This window comes from Littorina saxatilis, linkage group LG3, assembly GCF_037325665.1.
Source record: "Littorina saxatilis isolate snail1 linkage group LG3, US_GU_Lsax_2.0, whole genome shotgun sequence".
Taxonomy (NCBI): domain Eukaryota; kingdom Metazoa; phylum Mollusca; class Gastropoda; order Littorinimorpha; family Littorinidae; genus Littorina; species Littorina saxatilis.
In genome coordinates, this window is record NC_090247.1 from 10,430,519 (window position 1) to 10,457,209 (window position 26,691).

General features: G+C 41.8%; 1 protein-coding gene across 1 annotated transcript in view; it reads left to right on the forward strand.

Moving 5' to 3' along the window:
- The first annotated feature begins 1,099 nt into the window (after positions 1-1,099).
- LOC138961583 (transmembrane protein 181-like) overlaps positions 1,100-26,691 on the forward strand; it is a 33,184-nt gene continuing 7,592 nt past the window's right edge. The window contains exons 1-12 of the mRNA XM_070333246.1: positions 1,100-1,181; positions 7,372-7,475; positions 8,105-8,175; positions 9,250-9,340; positions 9,696-9,835; positions 10,306-10,425; positions 21,841-21,921; positions 22,397-22,496; positions 23,159-23,286; positions 23,402-23,551; positions 25,002-25,104; positions 26,102-26,326. Of these exons, the coding sequence (XP_070189347.1) occupies positions 1,165-1,181; positions 7,372-7,475; positions 8,105-8,175; positions 9,250-9,340; positions 9,696-9,835; positions 10,306-10,425; positions 21,841-21,921; positions 22,397-22,496; positions 23,159-23,286; positions 23,402-23,551; positions 25,002-25,104; positions 26,102-26,326 (1,330 nt within the window). The 5' untranslated portion in view covers positions 1,100-1,164. The remainder of the gene's footprint in view (positions 1,182-7,371; positions 7,476-8,104; positions 8,176-9,249; positions 9,341-9,695; positions 9,836-10,305; positions 10,426-21,840; positions 21,922-22,396; positions 22,497-23,158; positions 23,287-23,401; positions 23,552-25,001; positions 25,105-26,101; positions 26,327-26,691) is intronic.

The following is a 26,691-nucleotide window of genomic DNA, read 5'->3' on the forward strand; positions in this document are numbered from 1 at the left end:
AGACATTTATTCAAAAAAAAGAAAAAGACGTCCGAGGATATTATACCCAGGAACTCTCATGTCAATTTCCATGAAGATCGGTTCAGTAGTTTTCTCTGAATCGATGTACACACACACACACACACACTGACACACACACACACACACACACACACACACACACACACACACACACACTGCACACACACACACACACACACACACACACACACACACACATACATCACGACCCTCGTCTCGATTCCCCGTCTATGTTAAAACAAAAAAAGAAAAGGAAAAAAAGCTTGTTTGGATGCTTGATGATCTTAATAATCTCATTCACTCTATAGTAATGTTTTATTTTTTTAATTTTGTAGACCATTGTCGGAACTGAACTATTTCTCGTCATCGAAGTAGTGCTGCCGTTTCTCGTTTTCTGTGAATTTTGTGTCCGTACAATTACAAAGTAGGCTACTTTAGTTTTTGGCTAAATAATACGATCATGGAGTACAAACTGGCGATTTCGGTTTTCTGAAAGTCATAAAAACAGACCATTAACAAACAAGCAAACAAACAAAGCACAAACAAAACAAAAAAAGAAAGAAAGAAACAAACAAACAAACAAACAAACAAACATTCAACCGGCAAACAAAGCAAACAAAAACCAAACATTCAAGCAAACAAGCAACATCGTAGGTGTGACTTTAAACTTTGTGTCAAAACAATTCGTTTTCAAGTTGATGTCACATTTCTAAGGGTTTTTTTTTCGCAAGGAAAGTCGTTGGCTTTTTAGCTCATTAGCTGTATAGTCATCCCAGGCAGACCCTCAAAATAATCTCTAAGCCAAATAAATTCCCAAGCGCCGTAATGCCCAAGCGCCGTAATGCCCAAACACTCAAGCAAACAAGCAACATCGTAGGTGTGACTTTTAAACTTTGTGTCAAAACAATTCGTTTTCAAGTTGATGTCACATTTCTAACGGGGTGTTTTTTTCGCAAGGAAATTCGTTGACTTTTTAGGTTTAGTCATCCCAGGCAGACCCTCAAAATAATCTCTAAGCCAAATAAATTCCCAAGCGGAAGAGGAACAATAGCGCCGTAATGCGCATGCGTTGCAACACATGTCTGCTACTGTGTAAACACTCACCAACTTCATGTGATCGATGCATTGTATTGCTTTGCCACCATGGCAAGGGAAATTGAGTGAGTTTTTTTTTGCGTTTGAAGTATAACTTTTGTATACTCTTGTTTTCTTGTTCCACTTGTTGTATTTTGCGTAGCACCAAGATATTGCCACATAACTCGGTACAAATGCGGGATGTGAGCCTGAGGCTGAGGCTGAGGCTGAGTGTCAGTTCACTGTGTCAGTTGTCATTTTGCAAGTCTAAACTCGGAGGCGAACAGTGTTCAAATACTTTAAAGTCACCAAAACGTCGGCGTCTTATCTCAACGTGGCCAAAGCATTATTCGTTGACACAGTTCAAGATCTGTTTGATTACCGACGCTGTTGTGACGGGACACCGAAGTTAGCAACTTCACTAGGAGACCAGTCATGCCATTTGACGGCGACGAGAACGGGGCTTTTACACTTGATATGTTACTGTTAAATGCCAATGTCATAATTTGACACGGGGTGGGTAGTGCCGCGGGCAATTTACTGCTTGATTGCTCATGCATGACCGATTACATTCACTTTGTTTAGGCACGGTAGTACATTATATTGGGGTGTTTATATGGTGTTGGTGAAAAGGCCCTGGAATAATGAATGACTATTATCATTGGTCCTCCCCTGTAAATGTGTGTGTGTGTGTTTGTTTGTCTGTGTGTGTGTGTGTGTGTGTGTGTGTTTATTTTGTAATGCATGTGAATCTTGTAAATTAGTTTAGTTTTCTGGAACTACAATAAAACAAAATATATATATATATATATATATGAGGCTTTGCCAAAAGGTGCTGGGGGGGTGCTTGGACATTTGTGACAAACTAAACCTTTTCAGTTCATTTTTTTTGGTGTTTTAAGTGATACATTAGTCTTTGATGAACACATTTGTGTAATAAAAGAATGGTTTGTGCATTTGGGAAATGTGTACGGTTTGATAATATGCCATAAAACGCCAATTTTGAGAAAAGCCACATGTGCAACAAAACTGACCACAGAAGCCATTAATATCATTTCATACAACTGGTAATGATTTATTTCTAGTAAACAGACCCTGCAGAAGCATTATCAGTCTTTAAAAGTACATTTGGAGCCAAATCTTGAATGCAGTGTCACGTAATGTCGCAAAACGCTCAAACATCATAAAAGTCAAAACTGATACTTTCTGCTAAGTAACCACAAGAAGTATAAACCCTAAAATAAAATATAACACTTCAACAGAAACACTGACACATGTTAAAAATATCCCTAAAAGTTGTTACAGTTTGCTCAAACTAGTTAAACATGTTGTTGTAGGTGTCACGTGTTACAAAAATATTGATGGACATGAAAATATTCATAATATTTGAAATAACAACCAGAATGTTATACATACACTAACTTTTCATTTACAATCTAAAGATTAGGTTATTTATGGAATATGAAAACAGAAACAATAGCAAAACATGTTAAAAGCAAGTCATAACAGCATACGTGTCACATGTTACACTGTGTGAGTGGACATGAAATTATTCAAAATGTTATAAATGACAACTGTGATATTAAATAGACCTTTAGGATACATTCATATTTTGAAGATTAGGTAATTATGGAACATCAAAGCACCACAAAAAAAGTAACATCATGTTCAAAACAGGTCAAATCTGCGTTCTACCTGTCACGTGTTACATGGAGTCAGTGGACATGAAATCAATGAAAATGTCAAAAATAACTACAATATTCAAACAGACATTTAGAATACAGTTTTAACCTAATGTCTATGTACATCTGGAACAAGGTTCTCAATCAAATCGAATTTTTTTAATTAGTTGTACGTAAAATCCTAGCAAAATCCAAATTTAAAAAAAAAAAACTTTGATTTTTTTTTATGTTGGGGAGGGGGGGGGGGTGGTGTTAAAACAATCTCATGAAAATATTCCTTCCCCCTGCTAACCCAAAAGCATTTTTTCAGCTTTGGCTACAATATTTACAAGGACATATATGTCTCCTCCTAAATCGTTGCACGGATATGAACGTATCGTCCTGAATCGTAACACGGATATTAACAAAAACAGAGGATCGAATTTTTCTTCAATCAAATTTGCCTCCAAAAGTAGCAAGCAGTTGTATATAGGTTACACAATATGCAAGATAATCAGAACTCGGAGTGTGTAAGCTATTTATCCCATTACTCCGACGTTTTCATTAAAAACACTTACTTTTTCCACTAAAACCTGCCCGTGCCTGTTTTCAGCTTGCCAAAAGCCTCCGCAGTCGAAATTCATGTCAATGAATTCATGCGCATAGCTAGTTCCCATTTGTCAGCATAATGGACGGCGTCATTCGACTTGTATGTAGACATTCAGTCATTCAAATTGCTTATAAAAAGGTCTGCTATCTGCTTTTACATTTTGAAAGTCATTTTAAAATATCCTTGTGTATCATGTATATGACATCGACTTTCGTTATACTCAATTCGGCATACCGGGTTTATATTTTTACCAGAATTGCGCACGATAATGGCAGCGCAACAAATTCAGTTCGGGCCGTGCTGGTTTGATCGTTGACCCAAGTCAGTTTGCATGCAGTGTTACTGTTTGTCAGTCGGGGATAGAAATGTTGGCTGTCATCGCGCTGTTATGTTTTGGTTTTCACACGTGGATCACTTACATATTCAGTCGGTCGGGTTTTGTGTGTGTGTGTGTGTGTGTGTGTGTGTGTGTGTGTGTGTGTGTGTGTGTGTGTGTGTGTGTGTGTGTGTGTGTGTGTGGCCGCCCTTCGTGGTCGGCTGGGCGTTAAGCAAACAAACAAACAAACTCTCTCTCTCTCTCTCTCATTCTCTCTCTCTCTCTTTCTCTCTCTCACTCTCTCTCTCTCTCTCTTTCTTTCTTTCTTTCTTTCTTTCTCTCTCTCTCTCTCTCTCTCTCTCTCTCTCTCTCTCTCTCTCTCTCTCTCTCTCTCTATCTCTCTCTCTCTCTCTCTTCAGGAACCGACAAGGAATAAGATGAAAGTGTTTTTAAATTGATTTCGAAAATTTAATTTTGATAATAATTTTTATATTTTTAATTTTCTGAGCTTGTTTTTAATCCAAATATAACATATTTATATGTTTTTGGAATCAGAAAATAATGGAGAATAAGATGAACGTAAATGTGTATCGTTTTATAAAAACTTTTTTTTTTTTTTACAATTTTCAGAGTTTTAATGACCAAAGTCATAAATTAATTTTTAAGCCACCACGCTGAAATGCAATACCGAAGTCCGGGCTTCGTCGAATATTACTTGACCAAAATTTCAACCAATTTGGTTGAAAAATGAGAGCGTGACAGTGCCGCCTCAACTTTCACGAAAAGCCGGATATGACGTCATCAAAGACATTTATAAGAAAAAATGAAGAAAAAAAGTCTGGGGATATCATACCCAGGAACTATCAAGTCAAATTTCATAAAGATCGGTCCAGTAGTTTAGTCTGAATCGCTCTACACACACACACACACACACACACACACACACACACACACACACACGCACACACCACGACCCTCGTCTCGATTCCCCCCTATACGTTAAAACATTTAGTCAAAACTTGACTAATTGTAAAAAGTAGTCCATCTGTAAACTCTGAATATGCAGATGACCTCCATAAATTATTCAATTGTACTCTGAAATCAAAGACAATGACCAATGACAGTTGAGATCGAAACTCGGTTGTGATGGGATATCCATAGGATATCCATATGGTTGTGATGGAATATTCAGAATAATCACCTCCTCAGCTAACAGAGATAAAGAGGCAGGTCATGGGATAATATAAGCTAATTCAATTCGTCGGGAGAAGAATTATGGGCAAGTGTCAAACATTAGATCTACAAAGTGTCAAACGTTACGTATAGATCTACACCTTACCCTGAACAGACAGTACAATATTTTCTCAACTTTACGGCTCGTCGTCTCCATGATTTTAATCGAATCGGTGACCGGAAACGCCAAAGAAGCAAAGCTAGTGGTTTCCACGCTTTTGAAAAAAAATACTCGCGAAACTTCTTTGTGAAAATTGCAAAAATAACAAAATGTGTCAAACGTTACTTTCGGACATTAAACTCCATCGATTCTTTTTAGCTGCTAGATACAATAACTTCGCAAATTCTGACTCAAATGCAACACACTGCTTTTATTTCCTCGAACACGAAACTATCGTTTTCATCCAAAATGGCGGCCATTCAAAGCACCAAGACCGGCGAAAATCGAATCTGTAAACAAGTTGGTCTGCGGACATGAGGCCTTCGAAAATAACCGGGTATTTACTGGGCGAGGTTTTCGGTAAATTCTGGTTCTAATTACGATTGTTGCACATTCTACTAAGAGTTGCATGCTTAGACTGTATGAAATACGCTGATTAAAACCGATAAAGTGATGCAGACCATGAAAAATCGAAAATTTCCCGAGGACACCAAAATGTCCAAAATTTTTCGGGGCCGTTTCTGGTGTATGTTTAAAACATTTTATTTTTTATTTAACATTCACAACAACAACAGGCTTCAAAACATTAAAAAAAGCATTCATCAAACTCCCTTTTTCAAAGCACAATACATGTAAACATGTTGGGGTAATCCAGTTAATTACACTTGCTTTCCAAAAATACATGGGTCCGAAATGGCACCTTTTGGCAAAGGCTCATATATATCTTGAGTGTGTGTGTGTGTGTGTGTGTGTGTGTGTGTTCGCGATGCACGGCCAAAGTTCTTGATGGATCTGCTTCAAATTTGGTGGGCATATTCAGGTAGACCCCGGACACAACCTGGTCGATGAGAATTTTCAATACGTGCTCTCAGCGCGCAGCGCTGAACCGATTTTTGTTTTTCTGTTCATCTTCCCAGATCCATTCCCAGTAACTCTTCCTTATCTTCTCCAGTGTTTTGCGTTTATCTCCCTTCCTTCGTGTGGCGTCAATCCATATTCCCGTTAATATTTTTAGAACACAACGCTCAATCCATATTCCCGTTACTATTTTTAGAAGGTCACTGTCCTGGCAAAGCCGGGTATTACTCTTCCTTATCTTCTCCAGTGTTTTGCGCGTTTATCTCCCTTCCTTCGTACGGTGCGCCGGCAAGGCCGGGTATTCGGCTCTATACTTCTTCCCGGCAAAGCCGTACCTGGCGAAGCGGGTATTCATCTAGTTTGTCATACATGTATACCGCTGTCTCATGTACAAATTGAACCTTAAAACGGCTATAGATTGCCCAGTAACCATTCTTCCCGGGTTACTGAGTTTGGAAGCAGAATTTATTGTATTTTTTTGTCAAAACATCAGGGGTGTTGCTAGACATTATAATGTTGGGACATTTGGCCGAAACTGTCAGAAAGCTTTAGGACATCTTGGAAAATGTTCGGCTAATATGTTGGCTCATCCAAAGTCACCACAACATTGAAGCACAAGACTCAAGAGGGGAACACCAATACATACAATCATTGTCTTAGGAACACAGATTACAGGGGCGGAGCTGTTAAGTTAAGCCGGGGGGTGGGGGGGTGGGGGGGTTTACAACCTGGGGTCCAGAGTCCCGTTGGGGGGTCTGGGCCCCCCTGAAGCTGAAGAATTTTAGATATTTTATGAACAATTTGTGGCTTATCCTTGATTCTAAACATGATCAACTGGTGTCAGCAGCCACTCATTATTTCTTTTAATGTTAGTATTAAATAATGGCAATTTATCTTCACTGATATCTGCTCCCAACGTCATATAGTATGGTTAGAAGGAAGACATGTCTCATACTGTGACAGTTAAACAATTAACTCTTCCCCCGGCTTTACAGACAGAAAAAAAGAAAGAAAAAAACCTTTTTTCTTGTCCAAGGGAAACCACTTTGGCATCTATATTTTCATCAATGGCTTCCGTTCAAAACATTTATGTTTCGTTTTTGGTATTCACGAAGAAAATAAACGTCAGTCAGTTGACTTAGTACATCGGCAGCAGTTTTAGTAATCAAAGCCTGACCAATAAAAACAACTGGACATTTGGCCGATAGGGACATGACATTTTCGGCCAAAGTAAAAAAAAAATCGGCGAAGGGCCGAACCAAACGACACCCCTGAACATTCTGTGGGTTAGGAAGTCGTCATTAATGTTATATATATTTATATCTAGTTTATGAGCGTGCCCGACTCAATTGTGGAAAAGATATTAACAGTTGTCTGAAGTTGTTTTTGTATACCTGATCAATTTGTTTACATTTAATGTTTTGTGCTCTGTTTTCAGGTCAGTTCAGATGCGACTCTACTCCCTGAACAAGAGGAAGTTTGTGCTGGTTTTCCTCGCCTTCTTCACTTGTTTTGGGATCAGTCTACTGGTTGGGATTGCTGGTAAGTGCATGTGCTTTCATTTTCAGCATTCATGCAGAAAGTTTTATGTGGCCACAACCCAGGGTTTCTAGTCACAAGAGTCAGTTATCTTATTCTGGATCTATAGGGCTTGAAACTTCTGATTTTCTCAAGTTTGTGTACAACCCAAACATGCATATATTGAAAGTTTCATGTCGCCACAACCCAGGGTTTCTAGTTACCAGAGTCAGTTATCTTTTTCTGGATCTATAGGGCTTGAAACTTCTGATTTTCTCAAGTTTGTGTACAACCCAAGCATGCATGTTGAATAGTTTATTAATTATATATATAGCACTTTGTTATTTAGGCTTGTCTTCAGTCTTCGAAAGACCATCAAAGCTTTAATATATATATCAATCATATCTTCAGGATATCCAATGACACCAAATTAGATTTGTTTGCGAGGAACATGTCTTAATAAGTGAATTACATTAAAAGCGTGCAATATAAACAATTACTTCCATTCATGTTGGTAAACTTAAATACCTGATACATTGTTAGTTTAAATACATATTTTGTGATTTTGTTTTGTTTATACATGTATGTAAGCAGGGGGCGAAATGGGACAAAATAGTTTTTCACGCTAACTCACTCCTTTCTGTCTGTTACAGGCCCTCCTATTATTGATACAGTCAGTATCAATGGATCCTCCCAAAAAGTCTTGCCTACAGGCAACCACAAGGTAATTATTGCAAAATCAATGTCTCTAAGTTGAATTTTATGCTGCTGAGCCAAGTGTTTATTGAAAAAAAAAATCAAAGCAACTTTTCTATAGTGCTTGGGAAGAAAATTTGTCAAGAACGATAAGTACCATCTTGTGTTTAGGTTTTATGTGTTAAGTGCTATTCTTGATCGTTTTTGTTCCACTCTGGTAAGTGTTATAGTGTTATGACCAAAACAGGGTCACGGTCAACCTCGGAGAAGCGTCAGTGATGCAAAGCATTGACTATAATTATAAATTAACCTATCTAGCCAGTCAAGTGTGCTGTGTGCATACTAATTATCATACCTGTGAAGATCTGTTTCACTTCCTGTATCCTATTTTGAGTTTTAATGAAGTGGACTAGCAATGATATTAACCATAATGTATTTATGATTATAAAGGATAAACGAGAGTATGCAGGAGGATGTATGTGAGGGTGCGGGTATGGATATCATATGTGTGGTTTGGGTTATGTGTGTATTGATGTGTACTTTTATGTGTATATATATGTTCTGAAAGTGTGTTTTTATGTGATGTTATTAACAATTGTTATCTTGTACACGAGCCAAAAGAAAAATTCTCTTTGTTGCATTCAGACAATAAAGTTTTATTGAATTGAATGGAATTCAATCCTCTGTCAGGTTCTGTCCAATGAGCATGACAATTTTAAGGAGCAACAGAGTTCAAACAAACATATTAAGATGTTACGTTGAGCATGGGGCAATTTTCAGGTAAAAATTTGACCGTTTTTTAAATTTTATTTTGAGGACATGTATGTGTACGGGGCTCAAACTTTAAAGGCTGGCAACCAGACATTTCAAGTAATTGTCCTTATAACAACTTTTTTTCTTACACACTGTATAAAAGTTTTTTTGATTTTTAAACAAATAAATGTGAACGTTCGTCGCTGGACCCTCAGCCAAACTATAATTTATAATGCATACATTTATTGTATACATTTTGTTTTAGTCTCCAAGTGAAAAGCTTACTGTTTTTTCAAGTCATAAGTTTCCCCCGGTCAAACAGTCATGCATGGCTTGTTATCTGTTTCAGACTGGACCGTACATGCTTCGGTCACCACCCATGACGACCTTTCACCAGCAGTTATGGCTCATCGCACACATTGAAACTGACAGCAAAGAAGGTATATTTTCTATACATAATTTTCTTGGGGTACAGTGATATTGAATCCTTTTTTGCAGTTTTATTTAAGTCTAACTCCTTGTAGTTAAATATCTTCAATTTGAACCTGATTTTAGAGGAAAACAAAGCAGTATAACTACAGTCATTTGGGGCTAACCCTTACACATATAAGCGACCTAACCCTTACACATATGAGCTACCATAATTGCTCCTTACGTTTTCATGTGTGGATGGTACAGGTACATGCGATACACATTTTGCTTACATTGTGGAGAATTTATTTTTATTATTATAAAAAGTATTTACAAGACAGCAGACGATTCACTGATTATGCATACTTCTTCACATTTTTTCAGGGACAACATTTGAACAGGATTTCCAAATGGGAATACTGATTCGGGGTGTGAACGGAGATGCACAAACTCTGGTTAAGTCGAACAACCCAGCGCTCAGCCAAGAGATGCACAACAGGACACGCAAACTGAGATGTAGTCGGGTGTGTGTTTGCCTTTCTCTGTGCGTGTGTATAGTGTGTTGGGAGGAGCAGTGGATATTGATAGAATTGGAGAAAGATTCTCCTCCTTGTTGTAACAATTTTGTCCACCAAACTATTTATTCTGCGATTGTTACAGTGTGGAATTGACAACATACACTTTTGTGCTTATTTGGTGTTTGCATCTTTTCATCTTTTATAGTAGACTACCAGGCATCTAGATTTGCATATGTGGGTGTGTGTGTGTCAGTCTCTTGTTTTTGCATGCCTGTCTGTGTAAGTGCATGCATGTGTCTTTGTTTCTCTCTGGATGGGTGTCTGAATGTATAAGTCTGTGCGTGTATTTAGCTTTGTGGATCTGGCAATGTCATGAATATATTACATGTATGTTTATGTGACCTCAACTAGGTGCTGTGTGCATGTCTGACACTGTAGTTGGAAGTTTGATTACCTGTCTGTCATTGTGTTGGCAGTCCTGTGAGGACCTGATCCTGATGCACCTGGGCTTCATTGACTTTTCCTACTACTTTGTCACCATCACATTCTACGACCTGACGGAAACACAGTTCAACATCCGCAGTATTACATTTGATGTGAGTGCTTACATGGATGTTGTGCTCACCCCACCCCCATCCCACTCCACCCTAACACACATGCACACTCCACCCCCATCCCACTCCACCCTAACACACATGCACACTCCACCCCCATCCCACTCCACCCTAACACACATGCACACTCCACCCCCATCCCTCTCCACCCTAACACACATGCACACTGCACCCCCATCCCACTCCACCCTAACACACATGCACACTCCACCCCCATCCCACTCCACCCTAACACACATGCACACTGCACCCCCATCCCACTCCACCCTAACACATGCACACCCCACCCCCATCCCTCTCCACCCTAACACACATGCACACTGCACCCCCATCCCACTCCACCCTAACACACATGCACACTGCACCCCCATCCCACTCCACCCTAACACACATGCACACCCCACCCCCATCACACTCCACCCTAACACACATGCACACTGCACCCCCATCCCACTCCACCCTAACACACATGCACACCCCACCCCCATCCCACTCCACCCTAACACACATGCACACTGCACCCCCATCCCACTCCACCCTAACACACATGCACACTCCACCCCCATCCCACTCCACCCTAACACACATGCACACTCCACCCCCATCCCACTCCACCCTAACACACATGCACACTCCACCCCCATCCCACTCCACCCTAACACACATGCACACTGCACCCCCATCCCACTCCACCCTAACACACATGCACACTCCACCCCCATCCCACTCCACCCTAACACACATGCACACTCCACCCCCATCCCACTCCACCCTAACACACATGCACACTGCACCCCCATCCCTCTCCACCCTAACACACATGCACACTGCACCCCCATCCCACTCCACCCTAACACACATGCACACTCCACCCCCATCCCACTCCACCCTAACACACATGCACACTCCACTCCCATCCCACTCCACCCTAACACACATGCACACTCCACCCTAACACACATGCACACTCCACCCTAACACACATGCACACTCCACCCTAACACATTCACACTCCACCCTAACACACATGCACACTCCACCCTAACACACATGCACACTCCACCCCTATCCCACTCCACCCTAACACACATGCACACTCCACCCCCATCCCACTCCACCCTAACACACATGCACACTCCACCCTAACACACATGCACACTCCACCCTAACACACATGCACACTCCACCCTAACACATTCACACTCCACCCTAACACACATGCACACTCCACCCTAACACATTCACACTCCACCCTAACACACATGCACACTCCACCCTAACACACATGCACACTCCACCCCTATCCCACTCCACCCTAACACACATGCACACTCCACCCCCATCCCACTCCACCCTAACACACATGCTCACTCCACCCCCATCCCACTCCACCCTAACACACATGCACACTCCACCCCCATCCCACTCCACCCTAACACACATGCACACTCCACCCCCATCCCTCTCCACCCTAACACACATGCACACTGCACCCCCATCCCACTCCACCCTAACACACATGCACACTCCACTCCCATCCCTCTCCACCCTAACACACATGCACACCCCACCCCCATCCCACTCCACCCTTACACACATGCACACTCCACCCCCATCCCTCTCCACCCTAACACACATGCACACTGCACCCCCATCCCACTCCACCCTAACACACATGCACACTGCACCCCCATCCCACTCCACCCTAACACACATGCACACCCCACCCCCATCCCACTCCACCCTAACACACATGCACACTCCACCCCCATCCCACTCCACCCTAACACACATGCACACTCCACCCCCATCCCACTCCACACTAACACATGCACACTCCACCCCCATCCCACTCCACCCTAACACACATGCACACTCCACCCCCATCCCACTCCACCCTAACACACATGCACACCCCACCCCCATCCCTCTCCACCCTAACACACATGCACACTCCACCCCCATCCCACTCCACCCTAACACACATGCACACTCCACCCCCATCCCACTCCACCCTAACACACATGCACACTCCACCCCCATCCCACTCCACCCTAACACACATGCACACTGCACCCCCATCCCACTCCACCCTAACACACATGCACACCCCACCCCCATCCCACTCCACCCTAACACACATGCACACTCCACCCCCATCCCACTCCACCCTAACACACATGCACACTCCACCCCCATCCCACTCCACCCTAACACACATGCACACTCCACCCCCATCCCACTCCACCCTAACACACATGCACACTCCACCCCCATCCCACTCCACCCTAACACACATGCACACTCCACACCCATCCCACTCCACCCTTGCACACTCCACCCCCATCCCACTCCACCCTAACACACATGCACACCCCACCCCCATCCCTCTCCACCCTAACACACATGCACACCCCACCCCCATCCCACTCCACCCTTGCACACTCCACCCCCATCCCACTCCACCCTAACACACATGCACACTCCACCCCCATCCCACTCCACCCTAACACACATGCACACTCCACCCCCATCCCACTCCACCCTAACACACATGCACACTCCACCCCCATCCCACTCCACCCTAACACACATGCACACTCCACCCCCATCCCACTCCACCCTAACACACATGCACACTGCACCCCCATCCCACTCCACCCTAACACACATGCACACTCCACCCCCATCCCACTCCACCCTAACACACATGCACACTCCACCCCCATCCCACTCCACCCTTGCACACTCCACCCCCATCCCACTCCACCCTAACACACATGCACACTGCACCCCCATCCCACTCCACCCTAACACACATGCACACTCCACCCCCATCCCACTCCACCCTAACACACATGCACACTCCACCCCCATCCCACTCCACCCTTGCACACTCCACCCCCATCCCACTCCACCCTTGCACACTCCACCCCCATCCCACTCCACCCTTGCACACTCCACCCCCATCCCACTCCACCCTAACACACATGCACACTGCACCCCCATCCCACTCCACCCTAACACACATGCACACTCCACCCCCATCCCACTCCACCCTAACACACATGCACACTCCACCCCCATCCCACTCCACCCTTGCACACTCCACCCCCATCCCACTCCACCCTAACACACATGCACACTGCACCCCCATCCCACTCCACCCTAACACACATGCACACTCCACCCCCATCCCACTCCACCCTAACACACATGCACACTGCACCCCCATCCCACTCCACCCTAACACACATGCACACCCCACCCCCATCCCACTCCACCCTAACACACATGCACACTGCACCCCCATCCCACTCCACCCTAACACACATGCACACTGCACCCCCATCCCACTCCACCCTAACACACATGCACACCCCACCCCCATCCCTCTCCACCCTAACACACATGCACACTGCACCCCCATCCCACTCCACCCTAACACACATGCACACTGCACCCCCATCCCACTCCACCCTAACACACATGCACACTCCACCCCCATCCCACTCCACCCTAACACACATGCACACCCCACCCCCATCCCTCTCCACCCTAACACACATGCACACTCCACCCCCATCCCACTCCACCCTTGCACACTCCACCCCCATCCCACTCCACCCTAACACACATGCACACTGCACCCCCATCCCGCTCCACCCTAACACACATGCACACTCCACCCCCATCCCACTCCACCCTAACACACATGCACACTCCACCCCCATCCCACTCCACCCTAACACACATGCACACTCCATCCCACTCCACCCTAACACACATGCACACTCCATCCCACTCCACCCTAACACACATGCACACTCCACCCCCATCCCACTCCACCCTAACACACATGCACACTCCACCCCCATCCCACTCCACCCTAACACACATGCACACTCCACCCCCATCCCACTCCACCCTAACACACATGCACACTCCACCCCCATCCCACTCCACCCTAACACACATGCACACTCCAACGCCTTCTATGTCCTGTAAGACAACAAGTTAAAAAACATCCTAAGTATAACCTTTGATGTGTGTGGTTATTCTTATTTTATGCTAACAGCTCCCCTCTCCCCCTACTCAATCCCACTCCAACTAAAACACACACACACACACACACACACACACACACACACACACACACACACACACACACACATACACACACACACACACACACACACACATACACACACACACACATACACACACACACACACACACACTCACACACTTCCTCCCTCCCATCACCTTCTATGTCCTACTGGAGGCAAAGTTGAACATCCATAGTACTGTATGTTCCTAGATCATTATGTAAATGGTGACATAACTTTAATGCTAACACCCTCAAACACACCCCAGCACCTCACATCATCACACCCTCATATGGGTCAGGGGATTGGGCAGTTGGATTCACTCGCATGTTTGGTGGTTGGTTGGTTTTAGCTCAGAAGATTTTTTGAGTATTATCATGGGTGGGATTCTTCCGGTATATGCTGGAAATCCGGATTCGATTATGGCCTTTTTTTCTTTTCTTTTTTTCTCTCTTTTTTGTTGTTGTGCGTGTGGTTTGGTTGAGGGTGGTTCGTCTGAGAACGCGCTGTGTTCAGGATTCATGACATTTGTGTAAGTCCCACCACCCATGTATTATAGATCTCATTCTGCATCGGATGTTCCTCGCGTATAGTGTAAACGCTAGCAAATATCCAGGTATCACATTTTACAGCTGAACAATATGCCCACTTGGGAAAGTACGTACAAGCATTCCTACATGGGGAAGTGTAAATGGTTTGAGACAGAGTTGTTGGTGGTTTTTTTTTGTGTGGGGAGAGAGGGTAGGGTATGCATAGTTCAAGAGTGGTGTGGTTTTTACATTTAGTCAAGTATTGACTAAATGTTTTAACATAGAGGGGGAATCGAGACGAGGGTCGTGGTGTATGTGTGTGTGTGTGTGTGTCTGTCTGTCTGTGTGTGTGTGTATGTAGAGCGATTCAGACCAAACTACTGGACCTATCTTTATGAAATTTTACATGAGAGTTCCTGGAAATGATATCCCCGGACGTTTTTTCTTTTTTTCGATAAATACCTTTGATGACGTCATATCCGGCTTTTTGTAAAAGTTGAGGCGGCACTGTCACACCCTCATTTTTCAACCAAATTGGTTGAAATTTTGGTCAAGTAGTCTTCGACGAAGCCCGGACTTCGGTATTGCATTTCAGCTTGGTGGCTTAAAAATTAATTAAGGTATTAGAACACACCTGACAGTACGCTGGAGTAGCCTCCCTTCCCGGATTTAGAACGCGTTTCGTGTCGTAACAGATTATCCACTTATTAGCCATATCCGTATGCAAAATAATGAAATAAACATTAGGAAATGTCAGAAGTTTACAACTATCGACATTCTCTATCAGTGCAATAAAAAAACAATCGTTAGAACTTGCATTTACGACATGTCGTGCGTGAGAACGTGTCACTGTAAACAAGCACTTCTTGCCTGGCTGAAGAACCATACGAGTCAATCTAAAACAGACAAGTAATGGAAAGCAGTCTGCGGATAAACATAACAAACTGCTGATGAAAAAGTGTGTTCGTCCCTGCTCTGGATAAAAGACATTGGACTGATGACAACGTGGCAGCGTTCACGCGAACAGATTTTTTTTCAGATTATCGCTTCTACATTTTATTGCACGTACTTGGGGCAGATCAGAATTTCACACTGGAAGATGACAAATTGGTCTTGTGAGTTGAGAACCACATGTTCTTTGCCGACAGAAATCACGATGGGACAAGATGCAGATTGTGTTGAAGAGATGTTTGCAGATTATCGCATCTACATTTTATTGATCAGATCAATGCACGAAGTTGGGGTAGATCTGAATTTCGCAATGCCGGAAGACGACAAATCGGTCTTTTGAGTTGAGAACCACATGTTCTTTGGCGGCAGAAATCACTATGGGACAAGATGAGGATTGTGTTGAGGAGGTTAATACTGACTGACTTTAGATGAAGAGTTCCTAGACCTGGTTTTTGTAGAGAGGCATCATGATGATATCCTGTGTTTTTTTAACGTTCTTGGTGCCAGAATCGCACGAAGATCGAACTCTCGAAGAAAACAAGTTTATCGCTGAACATCGGAAATGTGAAAGTATTACTCTTCCTGTCTGATCAGTCTCCCCGTTAAATCTACAGGCTACATTATTTATCAGGTAACTTACCAAACCGGAGTGTGTGTGTCAGTGTCAGTGTGTGTGTGTGTGTGTGCCGGATTACCACCATTAACGCACCCTTTTGGACTTTTCTACGTAACCTTACTATGCCTGCTGTGACATTCACAAGGATTATTGTGATTCTTGGACAATCGTGTGCCTGTGCTGGACTTGCAGGAAGACAAACGGCGTCGGAACGTATACGTGCTGCCAAGTGTGCATGCCCAGAGCGCAGTGTGAACCGAGAGTGAATGTGTCATTGTGTGGAAGTTTTGCTTGATTGATTTATTCATGATTTAATTTGCCTTTTGGTTCAATAGAAAAATCTGTGTACGTTATACTTTGTATTTTGTGGTGTGATTCGCCCGAGTGCGAGACCCCCATCCCCGAACGCCTCTGTGGGTAGAATTGTATAATTGTGTGAGTAACGTGAGTGTGTAGATGAGAATGTGTAGATGAGAATGTGAAAGTTGCTTTGGACCCAGACACACACAGCAGACTTCAACGCAGTTTCAGCCTGACAAAGAAATTCGAGTGACACAGCTTAGGGCTGTACTTGTTATTTCTCTATTAAAACAAATGTTTCAAGATCTTTAGGCCAATAAAAAATAAATTGTCTGTTTCTAATAACATGGGTAAACAAAATAGGGTAGGTAGGTAGGGATTTTTAATTTTTTTTGCCAGGATAGAATTCTTCAAAATAACTAAATGACACAAAGAGACAAGACTCGCTATAGATAAATTTATATAAAAAAAAGTAAAAAATGTGACAAAGAATATAAAATGATTGTTTTACCTGGTCTGGAATCTTCAGTAGTAATTGCATAAAAAAAAGTCTGATATCTATATATATATACGACTTGTGTCTGTCTGTGTGTTTGTGTATCTGTGTGTTTGTGTATTTGTGTATTCGCCATGCACGCCCAAAGTTCTCGATGGATCTGCTTCAAATTTGGTGGGCTTATTCAGAGAGACCCCGGACACAACCTCATCGATGAGATATTTCAACACGTGCTCTCAGCGCGCAGCACTGAACCGATTTTGGTTCCACCTCAGCTATTTTGGTTCCACCTCAGCTACCCGGGCCCCCATACCGACACACCATAGCCGCTACACCACATCACAACGCCAAAGTTCTCGGTGGATCTTTTTCAAATTTGGACACCGTATTCAGCTACACCCCGGACACAATATCATCGATGAGATATTTCAATACGTGCTCTCAGCGCGCAGCGCTGAACAGATTTTTGTTTTTGTGTTCATTTCACCATTATAAGTAACTCTTCCTTATCTTCTCCAGTGTTTGGCGTTTATCTCCCTTCCTTCGTGTGGCTTTCCCGTTCAGTTGTAAGTTACTACACTGCGCTGTCCACTGCGCTGAGCGTCTTCGCATATTCCCGGCGTTCTGTTACTGTTACTATTTTTAGAAGGTCAACGCAGTGTACAGAACGTAAATTGGACCCGTAAATTATCCTCACTGTAAAAGTGCAAAGGTCGAATCAATTTATAGCCACGCGAAAAATACACTGTCATCTATCTCTCTATAGATACGGCTTCTCTGTGTTTTTGTGTGTGTGTGTGTGAGTGTGTGTGTCTCTATGTAAGCAACACCTGTGCATTGTTTAGTTCTGTTTGTGATGTGGTCTGGCGGCTTTTGTGTAATTTTATGTGAAACACTCAAGTCCTTAATGGCTCAAAACCGTAGGACTTTTAATATTAATTTTAACGTAATTTTATGTACTGGCCTTCCTTTGAGAAGCCATAACTTGCTCAGTCCTGTTTGAGTGGAGTTCGCCTCCAAAGGTGATTAACACGGTTACATTCGTCGACAAGGATGGGACTCGATATGGTCAGGAATGGCATTATGGCCACTGAATCATTTTCGTGCTGTTCCCATTCCACGAATCTGGGAGGGACCTAAGCTTGGCGGGTCCATTGTTCGGACCCGGCAAAGCCGGCGTACGGCTCTAAGTACTTCTTTCCGGCGAAGCCGGCTACCCGGCGAAGCGGGTATTCATTCTAGTATATATATAATATATATATTATATATCAATTATCATGTTAACTTTTTCTTAAAATGGGTGCGCTAAATCCTAGTCTGTTTGTTTTTAATGGACTAAGCAATCCTTGGACTGACAGAAAATATGTATTTTAAAAATGTCCAGTTGCAAATTACTTATTTTTCTAATTGGAAGAGAATATACACTCTTTTGTGTTCAAATGGGTAGGGGGCGGGGGTAGTAAAAGGATCACAGTTCAAGATTGTGCGCGACAAGAGGTGTGTTTCTTTTAACTGTGATAAAGAGCGACAACTCAACTTGGTATCTAACACTATTTCTGAACACTGTAACCACTGTAACCACTTTAGCACTTTTAATTTATTTTTTCTGTCTTCCAAACTTCTTCTTCTTCTCCTCCTCTTCTTCTTCGTTCATGGGCTTAGACTCCCACGTTCACTCATGTTTTTAGCACGAGTGGATTTTTACGTGTATGACAGTTTTTACCCCGCCATTTAGGCAGCCATACGCCGCTTTCGGAGGAATTCCAAACTTCTAATTCAGCTTCAAAAAATGAGAAAAAAAAGGTGTTTTTTTAATTCAACAGTTAAATCACTATGTTGGATATTCTATTTTGCTTCCCTATTTATCTTAAGTTTTTGATCATCTGATTACCTTGCTTTCCTATTTGTAAGATAATATGCACTCTTTTCTGAAAAATAGGTAGGGGGTGGGGGTAGTAAAAGCATCAAAGTTCAAGATTTTGCGCGACAAGAGGTGTGTTTCTTTTAACTGTGATGAAGAGGGATAACTGAACTTGGTATCTAACACTATTTCTGAACACTGTAACCACATTAGCACTTTTAATTTATTTATTTCTGTCTTCCAAGCTTTAAATTCAGCTAATAAAATGAGTAAAAAAGTTGTTTTTTTCTGAATTCAACAGTTAAATTACTATGTTGGATGTTCTATTTTGCTTCCCTATTTCTGTTCTGAAGTTTTTGATCATCTGACTACCTTGCTTTTCTATTTGGAAGACAATATGCACTCTTTTCTGAAAAATGGGTAGGGGGTGGGGGAAGTAAAAGCATCACAGTTCAAGATTTTGCGCGACAAGAGGTGTGTTTCTTTTAACTGTGATGAAGAGGGATAACTAAACTTGGTATCTAACACTATTTCTGAACACTGTAACCACTTTAGCACTGTTAATTTATTTTTTTCTGTCATCCAAGTTTTGAATTCAGCTTACAAAATGAGTAAACAAGTGGTTTTTTTCTGAATTCAACAGTTAAATAACTCTGTTGGGTGTTCTTTTTTGCTTCCCTATTTCTGTTCTGAAGTTTTTGATCATCTGATTACCTTGCCTTTCTATTTGGAAGATAATATGCACTCTTTTCTGAAGAATGGGTAAGGGGGTAGGGGTAGTAAAAGCATCACAGTTCAAGATTTTGCGCGACAAGAGGTGCGTTTCTTTTAACTGTGATGAAGAGGGATAACTGAACTTGGTATCTAACACTATTTCTGAACACTGTAACCACTTTAGCACTTTTAATTTATTTTTTTCTGTCATCCAAGCTTTAAATTCAGCTTATAAAATGAGTAAACAAGTGGCTTTTTTCTGAATTCAACAGCTAAATCACTCTGTTGGGTGTTCTTTTTTGCTTCCCTATTTCTGTTCTGAAGTTTTTGATCATCTGATTACCTTGCCTTTCTATTTGGAAGATAATATGCACTCTTTTCTGAAGAATGGGTAGGGGGTAGGGGTAGTAAAAGCATCACAGTTCAAGATTTTGCGCGACAAGAGGTACGTTTCTTTTAACTGTGATGAAGAGGGATAACTGAACTTGGTATCTAACACTATTTCTGAACACTGTAACCAGTTTTGCACTTTTAATTTATTTATTTCTGTCTTCCAAGCTTTAAATTCAGCTAATAAAATGAGTAAAAAAGTGTGTTTTTTCTGAATTCACCAGTTAAATCACTATGTTGCATGTTCTATTTTGCTTCCCTATTTTTGTTCTGAAGTTTTGATCATCTGACTACCTTGCTTGTCTATTTGGAAGATAATATGCACTCTTTTCTGAAAAATGAGTAGGGGGTGGGGGTAGTAAAAGCATCACAGTTCAAAATTTTGCGCGACAAGAGGTGTATTTCTCTTAAAATTTGTGAAGAGGGATAACTCAACTTGTTATTTAACACTATTTCTGAACACTGTAACCACTTTAACACTTTTAATTTATGTTTGACTGTGTTCCATGCTTCAAATTGGGCTTCAAAAATGGATACATAAGGGTTTTTTTCCAAATTCACCTGTAAAATCACTATGTTTGATGTTCTATTTTGCTTCCCTATTTCTCTTCTTCAGTTTCTGATCATCCGATTGTTTTTTTGTTAACATATTCACAATACAATATCACAATTTCTTCAGTAGGGTTTGCGTGAAAAAATCTCATACCTATGCTCAAACTTCAGTCGCTATCTCAAAATTTTGCGCGACAAGCTCTATTCATTTTGTTTTTTCCTGATAAACAAAACACTGAACTAACATAAAAACAAACCTTTAAAACTGCCTAACCACTTTGAAATATGGCCTCAGGTGTGAACTCCAGCCTTAAAAATCTGAAAATTGTAAAAAAAAATAAAAATTTATAAAACGATCCAAATTTACGTTTATCTTATTCTCCATCATTTTCTGATTCCAAAAACATATAAATATGTTATATTTGGATTAAAAACAAGCTCTGAAAATTAAAAATATAAAAATTATGATCAAAATTAAATTTTCAAAATCAATTTAAAAACACGTTCATCTTATTTCTTGTCGGTTCCTGATTCCAAAAACATATAGATATGATATGTTTGGATTAAAAACACGCTCAGAAAGTTAAAACGAAGAGAGGTACAGAAAAGCGTGCTATCCTTCTCAGCGCAACTACTACCCCGCTCTTCTTGTCAATTTCACTGCCTTTGCCACGAGCGGTGGACTGACGATGCTACGAGTATACGGTCTTGCTGAAAAATTGCATTGCATTCAGTTTCATTCTGTGAGTTCGACAGCTTGACTAAATGTTGTATTTTCGCCTTACGCGACTTGTTTTTTTTGTATGTGGAGAAAAAGATTCTTACAAATCTGAAAACTAGGTTACTGACTAACACCATTTTTTGACATTTTCTTTCAGTTCAAGAGTTACAACATGTCGTTCACACAGATAGAGATCTGGATCCGATTTGTGTTCCTGGTCATCACTTTCTTTACCACAGTGAGTAGTTCTTCATACTTGAGCATACACTTTCACTGTAGAACTAGAAGTTGTCACACCCGGGTTGCTGATTACAAAATAGAGATCATCCGTATTTGAAAAGTGTTTAAATTATGCTCAAGGCTAAATTTTTCTTTAAAAAAAAATGTGTGCCCAACCAAAAATGTCAGTTTGAGCCTTCTGTTTACCGTACATTTACCGAGATTAAATTTAGCACGTGGTATTGTCTAGTCTTAGATGTGTCTGAAAGATGTTATTAACTTTGTCAAGACACACCACACTGACTACAGCTGCCATGCATGCAGTAGGTAATTCTTGTGGCAACTCTGAGAATTTTGAGATTATTTTATCTGGAGAGTGTGCAAGTCGTATTCTTGTTCAAGTTATTTTTACAGGTTCAATGCTTATCTGTTTGACTCAGAGGTCAATGCTGTATGACTTTTTGACTGATTTGTGTTTGTTTCTTGTCCTCCAGTGTATGTTTGCTCACTCGCTGCGCAAGTTTTCTGTGCGTGACTGGTCCATAGAGCAAAAGTGGATGTCTGTTCTTCTGCCCCTCTTGCTGCTCTATAATGGTGAGTCTGCTAGATGTTGTGGTTCCCTGTGTTGACCTGTTGAGTTCTCACAATGAAAGCTGGTTGAAATTCGCTTCATGGCATTTGGAATATATGTGTAACATTCAGTACAGTCTGTCAAACCAACACGATCACTAGCAGATAATAGACAGACCTGGGAACCCATACGATTGTGTATGCATGATTGTCTAGAATACGGTCAGTGTAAAACAAATACGACGAGAAAAATGTCTAAACTACTTTTCTTCAAAAGAGCATCCTAAAGCCGATCCAGTATTTTGACACATTATTAAAGTTTTTGTCAGTAAATATTGAAAGAAGCATTTAAAAAAAATGTATTGGTAAACTTAATAAATGGTTCCAAGCGTGTGAAGCATATTTGAATCAATGATGTGCAAATGTTGTTTAGAGTACGCTCATTTTTTTTAAAACACACCAAGTGCAAAACAGGGTTTCCCAGGTCTGAATAGAAATAATTAAAACTTCAGTACAGATCACTGGTTGACTTTGATGAAGTGTGTGTGTGTTTGTGTGTGCATACATGTTTGTTTGTGTGTGTGTGTGTGTGTGTGTGTGTGTGTGTGTGTGTGTGTGTGTGTGTAAATGCGGATGCTTCTTCCCCAAGTAGAAAAGTTGTTTCATGTGCCTGTTGTTGTTGACAGATCCCCTATTCCCGCTGACGTTCCTGGTGAACAGCTGGATCCCGGGCATGTTTGACGGAGTGTTCCAGGCCTCCTTCCTCTGTGCCCTGCTGCTCTTCTGGCTCTGTGTCTATCATGGTGTCAGACAGGTGAGTGTGGGTGTTACCTGGTCTCATACATGTGTACAAGAATCAAGGTTTTATTTTGTGTCATGAAATGTGTCTTTGGTACGAGGTGAATGGTGTTGTGTCTTTTGTGTTTCAGACGAATCGTCGCTTTGCACGGTTCTACCTGCCCAAGGTGCTGCTGGTGGGGTTGCTGTGGATCGTGGCGGTGACCCTCGCGTCCTGGCAGGAGTACAACGAGCTCTACGACCCAACTTACTACTACAGGCTGGACGCTAACAACTTCCTGGTCAGTGCTCACAGAGAGAGAGAATTGAATTGAAATTTATTGAATTGAATGGACATATATTTTTCGAGGGTGACAGAATAAGCATGCAAACATGCTTTTTGACTCACATGCGAAGCAAAAGTGAGTCTATGTACTCACCCGAGTCGTCCGTCCGTCCGTCCGGAAAACTTTAACGTTGGATATTTCTTGGACACTATTCAGTCTATCAGTACCAAATTTGGCAAGATGGTGTATGATGACAAGGCCCCAAAAAACATACATAGCATCTTGACCTTGCTTCAAGGTCAAGGTCGCAGGGGCCATAAATGTTGCCTAAAAAACAGCTATTTTTCACATTTTTCACATTTTCTCTGAAGTTTTTGAGATTTAATACCTCACCTATATATGATATATAGGGCAAAGTAAGCCCCATCTTTTGATACCAGTTTGGTTTACCTTGCTTCAAGGTCAAGGTCACAGGAGCTCTTCAAAGTTGGATTGTATACATATTTTGAAGTGACCTTGACCCTGAACTATGGAAGATAACTGTTTCAAACTTAAAAATTATGTGGGGCACATGTTATGCTTTCATCATGAGACACATTTGGTCACATATGATCAAGGTCAAGGTCACTTTGACCCTTATGAAATGTGACCAAAATAAGGTAGTGAACCACTAAAAGTGACCATATCTCATGGTAGAAAGAGCCAATAAGCACCATTGTACTTCCTATGTCTTGAATTAACAGCTTTGTGTTGCATGACCTTGGATGACCTTGACCTTGGGTCAAGGTCACATGTATTTTGGTAGGAAAAATGTGTAAAGCATGTGAGTCGTATGGGCTTTGCCCTTCTTGTTTTTTTATCCAGCCAGCTCGCTCAATAACGAGAAGAAATGGAAGTTAATTTAAGAGACAGACAGACAATAAGAGAGAGCGATAAGAGAGAGACAGAGACACAGATAGACTGAGAGAGAGAGAGACAGACAGTAAGAGAGCGAGACACAGACAGACAGTAAAAGAGAGAAAGACAGACAGACAGACACAAAGAGAGAGAGAGACAGACAGAGATAGAAAGGAAGGAGAGAGAAGGAGAGACAGACAGACAGAGATAGAGGGAGATGTGCTATAACGTACATATAGATCTATCAGTCAAGAGCACACACTGGTGTCTTGGTTAGATAAATCCATCAGAATTCTAGAGGAAAGCTGTACCAGGCATAAACTCAGCAACAAACAGGATCCCACTAACTGCTGTAGGTGAAAAAAGCCCAAACAGCAAGCCTTGAATTGTCATTAAAAGATAAAGCAGATTTCTGTGGCTAATAAACTGCTGTAGGATTTATTCACAGACAGTTATCAAAACTATTGCCAGGACCGATGTGTTTGGTATATTTTACTTTTTCTCCATTTTAAACCTTTAAAAAAAAAGAGTTACAAATAATAAGATGATGCATGACATGTTATTGCAGGGCTTCAAGATATTTTTCTTTGTGCTGGGTGGCATCTACCTGCTGTACCTTGTGTACCTGTTGATACGCGCCTACGCCGAGTTACGCCAAATGCCGTACTTTGGTGAGTGTCTCATTCCTTTCTCTCCGGCAGCTGACAGCTACAACAGTGTGCGTTTAGGATAATCATTTTGTTTTCTTCTGTTTTTTGAGTCACTTGAGAAAATGTGACTCTATGTAATCGGTTAGTGTTAGTCTGTCCGGCCGGCCGTCCGTAGACACCACCTTAACGTTGGACTTTTCTCGGAAACTATCAAAGCGATCGGGCTCATATTTTGTTTAGTCGTGACCTCCAATGACCTCTACACTTTAACGATGGTTTCGTTGACCTTTGACCTTTTTCAAGGTCACAGGTCAGCGTCAAAGGAAAAATTAGACATTTTATATCTTTGACAAAGTTCATCGGATGTGATTGAAACTTTGTAGGATTATTCTTTACATCAAAGTATTTACATCTGTAGCCTTTTACGAACGTTATCAGAAAAACAAGGGAGATAACTAGCCTTTTCTGTTCGGCAACACACAACTTAACGTTGGGCTTTTCTCGGAAACTATAAAAGTGACCGGGCTCAAATTTTATGTGAACGTGACTCCCAGTGACCTCTACACTTTGACGTCTGCTTTGGTGACCTTTGACCTTTTTCAAGGTCACAGGTATGCTTCAGGTATGCATTGTGTTGTGAATAGCAATTTCTTCCTGTCCATCTGATGCCTCATATAATATTCAGAACTGCGAAAGTGACTCGATCGAGCGTTTGCTCTTCTTGTTGTTAAAGGGCATGCAACTGCAAATGTTGATGGCTCTTTTAGTCTCAAATTGACAAATGATGCAGGTTGCCAAATGTTTAATTGAACGCCCAAGTCTTGGCTTCCTTTGAATTTTCACTTGTAATATATGTTTTCAGCAACTTGAATATGATTATATTGTAGAAGGTGAATCCTGTTGAGGAAATAAAGGATTGAAACTTGAGTTTTCATCCAGAGTCTAGAGTCATGTCTAACCATCCAAGTTTAATGAGCACAATAAAGCATCTAATGCAGTGGATGGTTACATGTTTCAGATCTGCGCCTCAAGTTCATGACAGCACTGATGGTGATTGTGATCGGGATCACTATAGCTATTGTGGTGTTACGCTTCGGGGGAGGCGTGTTCCAGGACAACTTTGTGGCCGAACTCAGCACCAACTATCAGAACTCGGCCGAGTTTGTGGCATTCTACGGGCTGCTCAACTTCTACATGTTTACCATGGCCTTCGTCTACTCCCCCTCCACCGACGCATTATATGGTAAGTAGGCTTTCTGCTACAGTGGATCCCCTCTCTTAGGACCCTGTCATTTAAGACTTCTCCCTTTTTAAGACCTTCATTTTTCACATCCTCTGTTCTTAACCTCTGTTAGTTTACCGCCATTTTAAGACTTCTCCCTTTTTAAGACCTTCATTTTTCAGATCCTCTGTTCTTAACCTCTGTTAGTTTACCGCCATTTTAAGACTCCCTCCTTTTTAAGACCTTGATTTTTCAGATCCTCTGTTCTTAACCTTTGTTAGTTTACCGCCATTTTAAGACTCCCTCGTTTTTAAGACCTTCATTTTTCAGATCCTCTGTTCTTAACCTCTGTTAGTTTACCGCCATTTTAAGACTCCCTCCTTTTT